A 16,475-nucleotide genomic window follows, 5' to 3' on the forward strand; every position below is an offset into this window, starting at 1 on the left:
ATTAGGTTTTTATCCACCAGGAATACTCTGATTCTTGATTTTTTTCCCATTGCATTATGCTTTCTGACTAAAGTGAAAATCTAATTTACTTATTTCTTGTAACTCATAAATCACAGTGATGCTAAGAGTTTTTTTTCAGCCTGAGTTTCAATAAGACACTGGAGGAAAACTGTGGTTCTGAGATATATCTTATTAGATCTTGTAAATCCACTTCCTTAGAAAGACTTAGCATTTGTTTCAAGTCCTAGTAGATGGAATTATGTATCTAAAATTTCCTTTCCGTTTTGATCTGCTAGCATTCCTTCTGACAATGAGCCTGGATGATCTTATTAATATGATGTACGATGGAGCAATGTCCATGTAACATCAAGGTTTCTTGTTAATTCTACAGTCTCAGCAAACACTATTTGTTTATCAAATAGAAGGAAAAAAGTACAGCATGTTTAATTTTAAAAAGTAGGTGTGTGGTCTCATCAAGACCTATGTGGCTCTAGAACTTATAGATCATTAACTTGAGTTCAATTTGATTTCATAAGCATTTTATGTGTAGATAAACTGACTCGAGGAGACCTCATGGGCCATCCAGTCCAACCCCCTGCCAAGAAGCAGGAAAATCCCATTTGAAACAGCTCCGACAGATGGCCATCCATCCTCTGTTTAAAAGCCTCCAAAGAAGAAGCCTCCACCATATTCTGGGGCAGAGAGTTCCACTGCTGAACAGCTCTCATAGTTAGGAAGTTCTTCCTAATGTTCAGGTGGAATCTGCTTTCCTGTAGTTTGAAGCTATTGTCCTACATCCTAGTCTCCAGGGCAGCAGAATACAACCTTGCTCCCTCCTCCCTATGTCTTCCCCTCACATATTTATACATGGCCACCATGCCTCCTCTCAGTCTTCTCTTCTGCAGGCTAAACATGTCCTGCTCTTTAAGCCACTCCTCATAAGGTTTTTTCTCCAGACCCTTGATCATTTTAGTTGCCCTTCTCTGGACACATTCCAGCTTGACAACATCTCCCTTCAATTACAGTGCCCATAATTGAACAGGTGTGGTCTGACCAAGGCAGAATAGAGGAGTAGCATGGCTTCCCTGGATCTAGACACTATACTCCTATTTATGCAGGCCTATTTATTTATTTATTTATTTATTTATTTATGCTATTTCTACTCCGCCCATATCAGCCCAAAGGTGACCAGGGCGGCGAACAGTTGGCACAATTCGATGCCATGTATATAATACATACATCAATAAAAAAAATAAAAGCATCACATTACAATGTATCTAAAAGACAATCAAAACATTGAACAGTAAAAATTTTAAAACTATGTCGTCATGTTTAGTCCTCATCCGTTCCGTCGCCTTAGCCGTTCCTAGGTCATTTTCTGATTCAAGTTTGTCTAATTATGCTGAGGCTCCAAAAGTTTGCTCGAAGAGCCAAGTTTTCAGGGTTTTTTTAAATGTTAGGAGGGAGGGGGGTGATCTGATATCCCTGGGCAGGGAGTTCCAAAGCTGAATTCTTTTGCCACCACATGACATTGTTGGCTCATATTCAACTTGTTGTCCACAGATCTTACCAAACTACAACTCCCATGATTCCATCACATTGATGATCTCCAGATCATTGGGTATCAAAGAATATAGTACTTCATTCTTAACCCTTTTCTTCATTTTCACTGCAACATTCTTGTCAGTGAAAGCTTGACTAATGAAAGTCTAAAAGATATATATCATTGGGGATTCAGTAACTCTCACATCCCTGTTTGGCATTTGCTGCATTTTCGTGACATCATTTGTAGCTAACCTTTAATACCCTATATCTTTCATGAAACAAAGTGAAGGTCTCCACCTTTGTAACCTTTTCCTTACTCTTTCTTCTGAAATTGATTTATCCATTTTACCACACAGAGACATCCTGAAGATTTGAGCTTCATTGATCAATCAATACAATATCCTGTTGATTGGATCTTGAGCTGGAGTCATTCCAGGTTTCCTCAAACAGATTCATGCCTCAACAATTCTAGCACAAACTATTGCTTTAAAAGAAGGTTTTATTGTTTATAAATAAGTGCAGCATTTTACAGCAGAGAACAGCTCACAGTCGTTTGGACAATAGAGGTTGATTTTCCTTGAATTCAACACTGGGCCAGATCCCAGGCAGCATGAAGTGTCACTGTGTTGAATTATTTTCATACTTTTCACAGCTAGGCTAGACTTAAGAAGATAAATAGACTCTCAGAATTTGAAATCTTGAGATCTCACATTCTTTTCTTCTGGAATGCTATTCTAGGATGAACAGTGAGGCAGAAATTTACTAAACAAAAACTACTGTCTCTTGTGCCAACTGAAAGTTGTGTAATAGCATTATGGCATTCTAATAAATCAATAATTTTGTGGTGAGTGCAAAGCACTCATGCCAATGGTAAAGTTGCTGCATATTGCCAGTGAGCTGCTAGAACTTAATTGCACAAAGCAGCAGTTCTGCTACAGTTGTATTAGCATTGATAACAGACACATACCATGCTGAGGATCCTCAATATCGCACCTCTCTTCATTAGTGGAACCGAGATGATTCACAAGTTCATGGTGCCATGATCATACTTCCACATAACTTTGTAGCCCTAAAATCTTGCAAAACCACAATTCCTTATTTTTAAATTTTTAATTTTAGCACAATTGTAAAATTTCAGCATTTAAAAACAAAAGAAGGCAAATATAAAGACAAAAGATGAAATAAAAGGAAAGGAAAACAGCCAGCTTGGGCATAGAGAGGGGGAGAGAGGGAGAATCCTGCCCCCTGATGTCATTTTACTGCTGATATGCCAGAACATTACACCAAAGAAGGTGATGGGAATATTGCAATATAGGGACTTGTTGGTGGGTTTTATCAATTAACAGGTAGGGATGGAAGAATCACAGGAGAAGGCAGACTATGAGCAAAATACCCATATCATCATGTGATAGGGACGTACTGCCTTGTGTGATATTATCCTAAGTTAAGGCATCTTCAGCTATCTTCAGGTAACAAATTAGAAATTTGATGGCAAACAGGTATCACATGTGAAATAATCTTATTTCTGTTCAGAATTGATCATACACACATTTTTTTTCCTTGCACTGATGAGTTGAGAGAAAGGGTATGGCAGCAGGGTCCCATGTGGACAGCAGACCAGCCTGAATTGGATTGATCCTGCTGTCCACACTGCCTCAAGGCAACAGTTATTTCAGTTTCAAGCAAACTCCAGAGAACATCATTTTTTTTATAATGTGAGACTAAATTCGAATAACCCAGTTTAATGCACAATACTTATCAGAAGAGGAGAAACATCATGGGGATAGCCAGAACCCAAATTGGGTAAGTCTGCATTTTAATGTTTACTTAATGAGCCTTAAATCAGATCAAATGACATGTACTTTGGTGTTTTCAAATACCTTATATAGCAGGGAGGAAAACATCAGTTTTCAGGTAATTGTACCTTTCTTCAGATTCATCAAAATGTGTTTTAATATGGATTTCATAACCTGTTCACAAGAATTTTATTCATAACTTCCCCTCACTATCATTGCATATAATTTGTTTAATGTCTACCCTAATAAATAAATGACAGTTTAGTTGGGCCCAATAGAAAGCAATGTCTTACCTAACATATGGCATATAAAGCCAAGACGACCAATTCATTAATTAAAGGGTGTTAGCTTTTCTCTTCTTTTCCCCCTAGGTGTTAACTGTGAATTCAGGCCTTGTGAGGCTGGGAATCCCTGTGAGAATGGAGCTATATGTCTAAAAGAGAGAGATTTGGCTTCCTTTCCCTTTGGATTTCAATGCCAGTGTAAGAAGGGTTTTGCAGGCCCCCGCTGTGAAATCAACATCAATGAATGCAGTTCCAGCCCTTGCCTCCATGGATATTGTTATGATGGTGAGTTCAATATGTGCAATTGCTCCTTTTATCATTCAAAGCACCCTTGTCACTGAATCTGAATCATTTCAGGGAGATAAGCAGGCAACATTTACTAGTGTGTATGTTCCAGCTACACTTCGGTATTCTGTTTCTGAAGGAAGGAGAGTTTGCCAGAATGTCTCATTTTCTGGCACAGAGGTTTATGTTTCCAGAGGTCACAACACCAGCTAATGAGAAATTCTAATGAGATTTTTTGAATTGTCGCTTCCGATGCTTCAATTAGCCCAAATGCCTTTTGTCCAATATATTTGATGGTGAGTAATTTTCAGGTACTTAAAAAGATGCTCCATTCAGCAATGAAGGACTGTTTGCAATGGGACTGTTTGCAATATGTATGAATGTCGCTTGGAATGAGATCATGAAGATGAATGACACCAAGTTTGGCTGAGCAGGAGGGATGTCCTGTAATGTTACTGACTTTTAACTCTTTGCATGCTCATTCATATGTATGTTATCTTTCCAGTTCTTTTATGAGGTTATTTCTCAAGCAGTAGTATTACATATTCTGAAAAGTGAACATGTAACTTTTTTGTATGCATGGTTAGAGTAGGATTTTCAAAAAAAGGTGTGAGCTAACAATCTGTATTTCTGTTATTAATTTATAATATAGAGCCTACAGCTGTTCCTTATTCAGAAACACAACACAATTATGATTGTGACTCTTTTGTCAAAAAGGTATATTCTCCTTCACCCCCACCCCCTCAATGGCCAGCATCCTCATCAAATGAAGGAAGGCTGGGTTGTTGTAAGTTGTTGTAGATTTTTTGGTCTGTATGACCATGTTCTAGAAGCATTCTCTATGTTTTACCTGCATCTGTGGTAAGCATCCTCTGAGGATGCTTGCCACAGTTGCAGGTGAGATGTCAGGAGAGAATGCTTCTAGAACATGGTCATACAGACCATAAAACCTACAACAACCCAGTGATTCCGGCCATGAAAGCCTTCGACAATACATTGAAGGAAGGCTGTTAAACTGTCAATCAAAGTGCAAGGTTCCATAAAGGAACATTATCAAAAATCATAATTGTGGCCTCACTCACTGGTGGGAGGAGTCCGAAAATCTCATCTTCGTTAACCCTAATCAGCATCTAAACAGATTTCTTTTGCTCAATGCACCTGCTAGCTATGGAGGAGGATGGTAGGGAGACTGGTATAAGATTACTTCATTTTGCATTCACATACAATGTAAAATACTTAGAAGATCATAAGTCACTAGCATGTTGACAGACTACAATGGGAGTGCCAGCTGAATATGGGAAGTTATGACATTATTTGTGACATCCAGTTCCATCAGATCCCTTCCTCCATCACATGACAGGAACCATTCCATCTAGCTACAGTGATAGAGAGAAAAGATGCAGGGCTGTCACCACCACCCAAGTTGTTGTCATTGTCATCATCATATTTACCGAGAGGCTGACTCAGGCTGCTTGTTTCACCAGACATCATCAGGGAGCAATAATTCCATCAGGCTACGGCATAAGGGCTGGGCGGTTTCATTTAGTTAATTCATAATTCGTTAAAAAATTCATTATTTTTTCAATTACAAAACGATAACAAACCAGTCTGGAGCAATTTTTTTAAAAAACGAATTTTTAAATCGTTTCGTAAATGTTTTGTATTTCGTTATTGTATTTGTTTCGTTATCGTTTTGAGGTCGTTTCATTATTATTTCCGCATGTCTGGGGCAAGTTTTATAGTTGTTTTTGGTTTTCTAAGGGTTTTTATAGTTGTTTTTGGTTTAATTAAGCTTCAGAAGTTCCCCCTGTCCCATTTGGAGGTTTTTTATCGTATTGCGCGGTCGCGTCCGCCATTAACGAATCGATTCGTTATTGTTTCGGAAATCGATTCATTATTGTTGTGTAATTTTTTTCACATTTACGAAATTTCATAAATATAGAACTTTTTAAAAGGAAAATTTTGTAATTATTTTAAATAACGAAACGGAAAAACCCCCAAAAAACGAATCGATTTTAGAAACAAATTTTTCCGTTGTTACCCAGGCCTATACGGCATGGGAGAAAAAGTGCCACACTATAATCAATACTGGGAGACAAACTGGCCTTTCTATTCTTGAACTCCTTTGGTCCCAAATACATATTGCAAGGAATATGCAGCTAAATCTGCAAAATTCATAGTTAGAACTGGTATGTGTGCAAAGAGAGAAGAGTCATGGGTGTGTGTTTATTGACCCATTTGTTTGCTCAGGACCATAGATCTGGGTTAATATTATTTATTTCTCATGATAGACTCCAGACTTGTATCTAGTATACCATGTGGCATAGATCCATCAACACGCATAACTCCTCCACCACCCCTATTGCAGCACGCAGTTGTTTAAATTCCCATAGATGTGAATATTGAATACATAATTTAAAATTGTTTGATGTCCCTTCCTTAAATCTTACTGTTCAGTTTCCAGTGTGGGTACCTGTTAAAGTAAATAGCTACTGAGATTTGATTTGCAACTTAAAAGGGAGGGAAGGTGCTCTGCTTCCGTTCCAACTTAAAACTGCAAATTAAGAAAAATCCCTGCATTGCCTTGTAGTCAGAGAAAAATATTCTTGGAACAAAGGGCTTGAAGCATTTAATGAGAGTAATAGCAGTTACATGTGCAGAGACTGAGTGACAGCATAGATTACATGGTAAATCTTAGAGATAATGAAGAACCTAGGGACCTGTGTGAGGCTATAATAAATCTCTGCCTGTAAGAACTGCAATCATTGCTGTCACTGGGTCCCTTGTACAGATGTAGCTCTCTAAAGATACTTCTCTTTTTACATCTCTAATGATGAAAAAGAGGACGGGCTGATTGTTAGCTCAGGGGGCTTGGGTTGAAACATGGAAGCACATGAGAGGAGCTGATCAAGGCTGTCAAATTCAAGCTCTTGCACTGTTTCTTTTTAATAAAGTGGCACAGTGTGAAAATTGCATCTCTAGAAAATAAATGTTTCTTTCATTGGCTTAACTAACACATACACATGCAGATGCAGAACCACAGATCTTCTCCCTTTGGGAAAAGGCACCTTGGGAAAACTTTTAGTGGGGGCGGGGGAATCTCTAGCACCTAAGCATCACAGTGCAAAATAATATATTTTATTATCCCTAAAGAGAAAGGATGTCTTGAGACATGTCAACACATTATGAGAAGGATTTTGTCCCCCATTTCCTTTTGGTATTTTGAGACTCTTTGTGAAAATGTTGTTTGCATAAAATAAGTATTTGTAGTTGCTGCATTTGTACATGTTGCATTATCACACAATACAATTTTTATTCATTACACAACATAAAGTATTTCCATTGCAAATTATTTCTTTGTTAAAAATAGTATTCTAAATTCTGAAAAAGTTATCACCCAAATGGCCATTTGTGTGTTTTTACAATTTCCATTTATAGGGGAGAAAGGGAGATATTTTATTTTTGTGCCAGATAATAAAATCAAGTGAAGATCAACACCCATACTTTAAAAGTGCTCTCCTCAAATTGGATCATAATCTGTAGGGAAGAGAGGGGAAAGGAGAGGATGTCACAGGATGCTGGTCATGAAGTGTTTTATAGTTTCCAAATCACAATCTCCCCCAACTGCTGCAAGCTAGATAGCAAGTGTCCCAGAAGCAAGCAAAAATACAGAAGAGTCCTTTCACAGCAAAAACATGCTTCAGGCCATCTATCAGCAGAATCCAACTGCTAGCATCTGACCTTATCTACACACACAGTTTAGTAAACTCTCTGATTCAGGTTTTCAACCAAAATATTTGGAGGTTTTAATCTTCACCCTTGCAATATATACAAACAGGATACACAGATCCAATTTCCTTGCTCTTGCCAAAAATCAGAATCATCAGATAGTCACATACAACATAAGCAGATATTCAAACCATGTCATACAAGAGAGAGAAAGGTGGATTCTTTCATCGTCCTTATATAGCCACCTGCTGATGGGTCATCAGTAAGGGACAGTGGCTTTGCAATAACCCTCACATGGTTATGACTCAGCTATTATCACACCCCTTAGGTGTTGTATCATGACATTCATAGTCACTGCCCTGGTGCTATGAATATTTCACATGTTCATCAAACAGTATCTTTTCCATGATTAGATTCTGTGCCATTTCTATCTAACATTTCTAGCCTGGAACCCCAGGTCTCAGCAGTGGCCGGGAGAGCTTTTGCACAATTAAAACTTTTGCACAATTAAAACTTGTGCGCCAGCTGCGCCCATACCTTGGGAAGCCTGATCTGGTCACGGTGGTCCATGCTTTGGTTATATCCCAAATAGATTACTGCAACGCACTCTAAGTGGGGCTGCCTTTGAAGACTGCTCAGAAACTTCAACAAGTCCGATGGGCGGCAGCTAGAGTACTCACTGGAGCATCATACAGAGAGCATACCACCCCTCTGTTATGTCAGCCCCACTGGCTGTTGGTCCAATTCCAAGCACAATTCAGAGTGCTGGTTTTGACCTATAAAGTCCTATACAGCTCCAGCCCAGCTTACCTGTCCGAACGTATCTCCCTCTATGTCCCACCTTAAAGTTTAAGATCTTCTGGGGAGGCCCTGCTCTTGGCCTCGCCTTTGACGCAAACACGCTTGGTGGGGACGAGGGACAGGGCCTTCTCGGTGGTGGCCCCTCACCTGTGGAACTCGCTCCCTAGCAAAATCAGGTCAACAACATCTCTCCTTGCCTTCAGGAGGAAATTGAAAATGTGGTTATGGGACCAGGTCTTTGGGTAGCTGGCAGATAATTGACAATGGTAATGATGATAATGTTATGGAAAAATGGACTATGGACAGACTACCAATTGTGTTGTGCTCGCTGAATGTGTTTCTACATAAGGCTAGAAGCCAGTATTACTGCATTTTTATTAATGTACTTTTTATTTTAAAACTAATTTTAAAATTAATTTACTGTGTTCTTACATGTAATTACTGTATGTATTATTTATATGTAATGGCATTGAATTGTGCCGGATGTAAGCCGCCCTGAGTCCCATCCCCCCTTGGGGGGGGGGGGTTGAGAAGGGCAGGGTACAAATGTTTGAAATAAATAAACACATAAATAAATAGTGGGTTGTTGTAGGTTTTTTCGGGCTATATGGCCATGTTCTAGAGGCATTCTCTCCTGACGTTTCACCTGCATCTATGGCAAGCATCCTCAGAGGGAGTGAGGTCTGTTGGAACTAGGAAAATGGGTTTATATATCTGTGAAATGACCAGGGTGGGGCAAAGAACTCTTGTCTGTTGGAGCTAGGTGTGAATGTTTCAACTGACCACCTTGATTAGCATTTGATGACCTGGCAGTTGTTTGGTGTGGCTTATTAGTGCCTGGAGCAATCTTTTGTCAGGAGAGAATGCCTCTAGAACATGGCCATATAGCTCGAAAAAACCTACAACACCTAGTGATTCCTGCCATGAAAGCCTTTGACAATACATTCAAATAAATAAATAACAGAGGAGAAGAGAAAAAAATATAGCTAAGCAACATATAATCAAGAGCAGGGTTATCTAACCTTAGCCTGGTGGTCTCAGTATGATTAGTGGTGTCCAACTGTGGATCCTTCAGGTGTTTGGGACTCCAAAACTCAGAAACCCTGGCCAACTTGTCCAACTGTGGTACCTCCACCTAAGCAAGGAGGTTGTGTCAATAGCAAAGCATGGATTGCTTTTCTATTGACACAACTGTCTAATGGCTGTTTCCTAATGCATAGCTCAATGTTACTAGAGCTTGGTATTGTGTGTGGAATGAGCTGGAAAGGTTTGTATAAATTCTATACTGGATGTAGAGGTTTATTATTAAGAGTAGCTGTATCACAGCTTTTGTTTCCTCCTGTTGGTCTACTTGTCTATGGAGCCACTCCATGAATATCAACAGTGTTTTGCCACAATGCAGAATTCTATGACTGTTATATCTGTATTTGGGGGATAGGGGCACAAAAACAGTGGACATCTCCAAAGAAAATTCTGAAAATAGTTTTTTTTTTGTTTTTTAGAGGGTGGGAAACAGAAAAATATAATAGATTTCCTTAGGAACAAATATTATCTTCTGAAAAATGTGTCCTAAGTTCTTCTTCATGGTTTATTTCACTTTGTTAAACCAGTGGTTCATTGTATAAGCAGAAGAGAAGAGTCACTATACAGTTTCGGTGACCACTCATGTTCAATGGTTAAAACTGCTGAGAACTGATTGATTAGACATCTTGGCTCTAATTCTCTTTCGTTTCTCTCAATCACTTTCATGAGTATGGTAGTAGAAATATTAGGTATGGTTTTGAAAAGGAAGTGAAACTGGTGTTGTATGAAAATGAATACTTCAATTTCCTGAAGTTTTTCTTTCCCCATGAAACAGGATGTCAGAGTGTTGTATTTCATTCATAGAGCATTATAGAGTTTATTTTAATATTGTTTTTGGACTTAAACTATTATACATTTCTCTTACACACCTCCCTATCACTCTATAACTTCTCTGGCTACATGAAATTCCCAATATAAAAAAGTCTATAGAATAGCCATTCTCTATTATGCCTTATCCTGTCAGGAAGCTGCAGCCATTCCTTGTAAGAGTAGTCAGACATAGTCCGAGATCACAATAGAATTGATCGAAACAGAGCCCAAAGCACAAAGAATATCCAAATGTCTGTTCCAAAGGTCAATAACAAAGTCCAAGATTCAAGGGTCAAGATTACCAGCTGAAACATTTCATATACAGTGACTGCTTCTAGCAAAGGAGCTATTGTAAACATTAACCCTTTCCTCTAATTCTGCCAAGTCTTTAGAGCTGCTCTCTTTTTCTTTGCACCAACCGATTGAACCAATGCAGCTGAATGCCATCCACCCTGAGTTGCAACAAGGTGGGAAGAGTTAAGTCCTGCTCTTCCACCTGAGGATCCTCATTCTGCTTATATTTATCTGTATCTATCCCTGGAGGGTCCTGCTCCTGCTCAGCAGGATCAATTTCTGTCAAGTTGATCATCCCCCTTGGGCTCAGATTCTGCTGCTGAGAGGAAATCCTCCTCGTAATCTGGTCAATGGACATCTCTTGGCATTTAACTGAAGTGTAAGGGCTATGGAGGTTGGGGAAACTTTCCAATTTCCCTTGAAAATCTTTGCAACTAAACATGCAATATTTCCAATACCACAACTCCACAAGAATTTCTGCAACATTTCTTTTTCTTTTAACATTTTTATAAAAAGCATTTTTCATGTCATACTGAAGGAAAATAATCAAAGAAAGTCTATGAAATGTTCAATGTAGCACTGATTTGATCCAGTTTCCAATTTTATCCTGTTGGATTTGCCATTTACAAAAAAAAAAACCTTAATGAAACTGCACAAAATTTGCATTTCTCAATGTTTTTTAAGCTAAGCAACATGTACATGGGCCACAAAATGTGGAGTAACATTGTGGTCTAGCCCTGGGGACAGTTACCATAATGCAGTTTCCATTTTGCTGCTGTGGCAGGCCAAAATCCCAACTTTTTAGTCAGGTCTTATGCAATTCAGCCCCACTTAACTTTTTATCCTTTATCTCCGTGGCAGTGGCCATGGGGCTTTGGAAACCTTCTAGCTATATCTGGACACCAGTGCCCATGAAACCAGGAGAAAGAAGGGGGTGGGAGATGGTGTCTAAGTGCGGGGGGGGGGGATAGATGATGCCCCTGGTCCACGTGAACAACTGAGCTGATTTATCTGAACCAGCCCAGATTTTCTTGACTTCTTCTTGAGCTTCAGGTAGTCCCAGAGCATTCCTTGATTTCTGCTAGCATGAAGTAAATTTTGGTTTAACCATCTTTATCCTGCACTGGGGGTTAGAAAACTCTGTATGTTATCTGGACACCAAGGAAAGACTTCTATTCTGATTCAAGGTTTTTGGCCCATGTAAACAGGCCTTAGGACAGTGTATTTCTAAATATATCTTATTTCAAAATACCTTTTAAAAATACATGTTGATACACTTTGACCTGACAACTGCTTTATAAAATAGATGCATACACACACACACACACACACACACACACACACACACACGTGTGTGTGTGTGTGTGTGTGTGTGTGTGTGTATAGTCAAAGCATAACTATGTTCTGCATATAAGTCTAGATTTCATGAAGATTGTTAGCCACTATATAGAGATATATACTTATAAAAGATATCCCCTGAGTTGGTGTGGAGAAAGTGATACATTTCTATCCTTCTTAACTGAATCAGATCAAGGAGCATGGCATTATTTGGCTAGTATGTGTGACTCTCATTTGGACTGTTGTTGGACCTTAGAGACCAATTTTTCCCATGTTTACTCATAATGAGTAAAACTGGTCATGGATGGCACATACTTTTAACTTTAAAAGTATTTTAAAGTTTTAAAAGCTTTTACATAAGTGTTTTCTTGTCTTAATTCCTATGCACCACTGTTCAACAATGATTAATACTTTGTTTCTCAAATACATTATTGCAGTTGTTGATGGCTTCTATTGTTTGTGCAACCCTGGATATGCGGGACCAAAATGTGACCAAGACATTGATGATTGCCTTAGTAATGCATGTAAACACAATTCTACTTGCATGGATCTCCATCTGGTTAGTATACTTAATCTGTGTGTCTCTGTCAACTCTGGCTATTGGGTTGTAATCCTTTGCACTGTTGCCTTCATACAGACCTAAATTACACTGTCTCTCTGAGGAGCTTAATTTTGTACAAAGAATTTATTTTTTAACATGATTTTCCCCTCCCTTTCCTTCCCATGTCTGCTTACAAGTTCCTCCCTTTCTCCAAATTTTCCTCTGAATCTGCATACCACCAAAGCCATTTCTACAAATTCCTGATGACAGTGTATTGTAAGATTCCCCATGAAGAGTTAGGCATGGTGAAGCTCATTGAAATCAATAGATTATACTATCTCTAATTTGTCAGATTTGGTTGTTAACCTGGAAACTGAAGCATTTGAGCTAAAGCTTGGAAGGAGCTAACATTTCTGCAGCTAAATTAAGCAGCCATTTTTAAACATCTCAATGCGTAGTTTTCCTTGATGGAGGGGACATTCATTAATCTTTTTAAACTTTAAACTTGCTACTGAAAAAGATATTATTTCTAGAATTAGTTGTGACAAAACGCAAGCCCACGTTAGGAGTCCAGAATTAAAATCTACTGCAAAAATGTAGAATAATGTAGGTGACAGAGAAGCAGTATTTTCAGTATTAAGACACCTAGATGGAAGTTGGAGAAAAGAATAGGATTGGATTTTGACAGGGAGAATTTTTGTCTGTCTATCAACTTATACATGGAATATTTGCTAGGCTACATGGGATATTGTTGAAGGTGTTTGGGAAGAGATTTTTTTTACAATGATAGAGCCTTGTTGAGGAGAAGTGTTTCCATTCTACAAGCAATTTACTTGAATTCTGTGGGCAGGTTTCACTTGCTCAGCTGACAGGAAAGGACATTTACATGTGCTTAGTGGTATCTCACCATACCCTTACAGGCTAGCAGATGTAATTATTGGTTTGAAAATCACACTGTCTTAACTCCTGCTTCAATGCTTGCTGCCGTGCTCATATTATTCTACTGTGATGTATCCAATGCACTAGATATAAAACTAACACAAGGCAGGAATGATTTTTTTTTAAAAAAATGGAGAATGGTCAAAAACATGTTTTCAAATGTTGATAAATCTTTCCAAGAAGATTCTTGTACTGATAAAAGTATTTGCAGTTTGTAATTTGGGATTTATTCTGTACAAAAGTTTTCACATGGTTGATTTGCAACCAGTCTATGTTGTTTAACTTCTCACAAACATCAAGAAACTCTTCTAGTGAATTTTAAGAATACATATCAGGACAACTAGCAAGATTGTCCCAGAGTGCATTGGGCTCTACCAATGTTCATTATCCCATTGTGAATCTGACATTGATCACTTTGCTAGGTACCCCACATACTAATCTATTGAGCCTTTGCTCAACACTGGTGTTGCAATACTGCCCTATTCACATTTTAGTCCTCATACAAAGACATAAGACCCTTACATGGACACTTTTTCTGATTACAATAAAAATGCCAAAGAATTATGAGGAGCTATCCAGGAGCTCTGTAGCAGTGACAGGAAAGGCAATGTGGTGGTTTCAGTCTAGCTAGACCATGAAAACTTCACCCTACCACCACTATTGGTCAGTGATACCTCTATGGCCTCCAGAACCAGTCCAGAACATTTCTACTTCAAAATGACCCTTGTATTTTTGGTAAGGGCACTACCATTACTATTATACAAGATTTCAGATTTAATTTATGAAAACCTTACTGAAAACAGGAACTTGGCTTCCAATGGTTCAGTGTAGCACAAAATTATGTGTGCCTACTTTGACTTTTCCTCTTGGGGAAAAACATTCCAAAGGGGCAAAAGGAATAAATGGAATATTACTTGCAAGTTTGATGCTTACCTCTGTTTTGGGAATAATTGTTCTCGTGATCTCTGCTTTCTTTGGCAATGAAATCCTATCATCAAAAGCCTAATTCAGTCCCACTTACAGCACCAGATTTACATTTGTTTTCTTCATATGTCCTGAGAGGCTTTTTGTTGTTATTGCTTTGTTACCATCACTCAAATCTATCCCTTCTCTTTCTACAGTCATTTGTCATTTTTTGCTGTCAAAAACGTACACCATTTTATTTTAAATGGACTGTGACATAGTTAGCAAATCAATAAAATCCCCACTGGGTCATTGTTTCTCAGAAAGCCAGGCCAGAGAGAAAGGGGAAAATATTAGAACACTCTCCCCTAGGGGAATTCATTCACTGCAGGCATAAAAACACACACGTACGTAGATAACGTGTTGTGTTTCAGTGGGAATAGGTTGTGTATTAGTCTTTTGCTTGACTTTTGATTAGTTTTGGGAAAAAACAAAATGCATAAACTGTGTATTTCATGCAGCGTGATATCACCATATCAACTTTTTTTTTTTACAAAATTGTATTTATTTATTTATTTATTTATTTATCTTTTAACTTGATCTGTGTTCTTCCGACTGGTTTACTGATTTCATAATCAAAGATATAAATTTAGTATATATAATAAACATAGATGCAAACATATAATCATTCCCTATATTCAGCTCAAGTTTGCTAATTTTTTCCAACTAATGTCAATCCTATGATTTTTATTAAAGGAATAATATGTGATATGTATAACGTATATTGATTTTTTACAAAAAAAAAATAACCCCTCAATTTTGTACATTTAGGATGGACCTGTATAGTTGTCTGTTTGTGATTTGGTTTATATATATAAGGCATTAAATTTTGTCATTATCTCTTTGTAAACCGCTTTGAGTCCTCCCAGGGGGTGAGAAAAGTGGTATATAAATACTGTAAATAAATATATAAATGGCTTAGACTCAACTAGTTACAAATAACTAACAATTATTTGGAATGGTTCATTTCCCCCATGTAAATGCAATTATTTGGAATGGTTCATTTCCCCCATGTAAATGTCTACCTGTATTATTATTGTAATTTATTAAGGGGCAACTTCACTCTTCTTGCACTGTAATTTAACTTTTTATTCTGTCCTATAGTTCTACTAAGGACCTAAATACCCTGAAGGCACCAGATCTTGTCTGATCTTGAAAGCTAATTAGTGTCAGCCTTGGATGAGAGACAGATGACAAATACTAAGTGATTTGGGCTACATTTCAGAGGAAGGAATTGGCAAAACTACCTTGGAGTATTCCTTCTCATAGGGTCACCATTAGTTACCAGAGAACTTGTGGTCACACACACAGTTCTGGTAGTATATTCTCAGTAAGTGGTGAAAGAATAATATTTCATAATTCAATAGCTGGCTCTGAATCTCATGATTTATTATGGGGATGATAACAAAATATAAAAAGTTACTCTTAAACTTTGTAACTATAATAGTAACAAAATACTTCACAGGCAATGAATTCTAATAGTAATTCCTTGATTTTGATATATATATATATTAGATTTCTCAAAACCCAATTCTATCCTTAAAGCACACTTATAATTTACTGAGGTATTCAAAGACATACCTCAGCAAAAAAATAAAATGATAAAAAGGAATCCTATATCACCTTTGAGACTAACTGTGAAGAATAAATTTCAAGCATAATTTTGCATGAGCTCCAGTCCACTGCATTGGATGGCATGAACTGGACTCCATGAGAGATGATGTTACAAATTTCTTTTGTTAGTCTCAATGATGCTGCCCGATTCTCTTATATCTTTTTTTGTTCAGTCAGGCTTCCTTCTATGTGAGATTGGAAGCTTACTGTTGTACATCAAATCATTCATCAAGAATATACATGGGGATATTGTCTTTATGCTCTGTTAGATACAAAAGCCTGACTAGAAAAGTAAAGGAAGAAGATGGATGCTGCTAAGTTCAGTATTGTACAAGTTCATATGGGTTTCCCATGAATGGGACAAGTCTGAATGAGTGGGGTGGTGTTATTTTTGCAGCAGTAAGAACCATTTGTCTAATGCCTTTTAAAAGAATTTATGGCATCTTCTGTGTA

At 37.9% G+C, this 16,475-nt stretch overlaps 1 protein-coding gene across 3 annotated transcripts in view; it reads left to right on the top strand.

Moving 5' to 3' along the window:
• The window catches only part of EYS (eyes shut homolog), a 1,026,188-nt gene that overhangs the window by 406,734 nt on the left and 602,979 nt on the right, over positions 1-16,475 (top strand). For all 3 annotated transcript variants that reach the window (XM_067468024.1, XM_060752827.2, XM_067468032.1), the window contains 2 exons: positions 3,713-3,910; positions 12,403-12,524. In XM_067468024.1, the coding sequence (XP_067324125.1) occupies positions 3,713-3,910; positions 12,403-12,524 (320 nt within the window). The remainder of the gene's footprint in view (positions 1-3,712; positions 3,911-12,402; positions 12,525-16,475) is intronic.

Source organism: Anolis sagrei, chromosome 1 (genome assembly GCF_037176765.1).
Source record: "Anolis sagrei isolate rAnoSag1 chromosome 1, rAnoSag1.mat, whole genome shotgun sequence".
NCBI classification, from domain to species: domain Eukaryota; kingdom Metazoa; phylum Chordata; class Lepidosauria; order Squamata; family Dactyloidae; genus Anolis; species Anolis sagrei.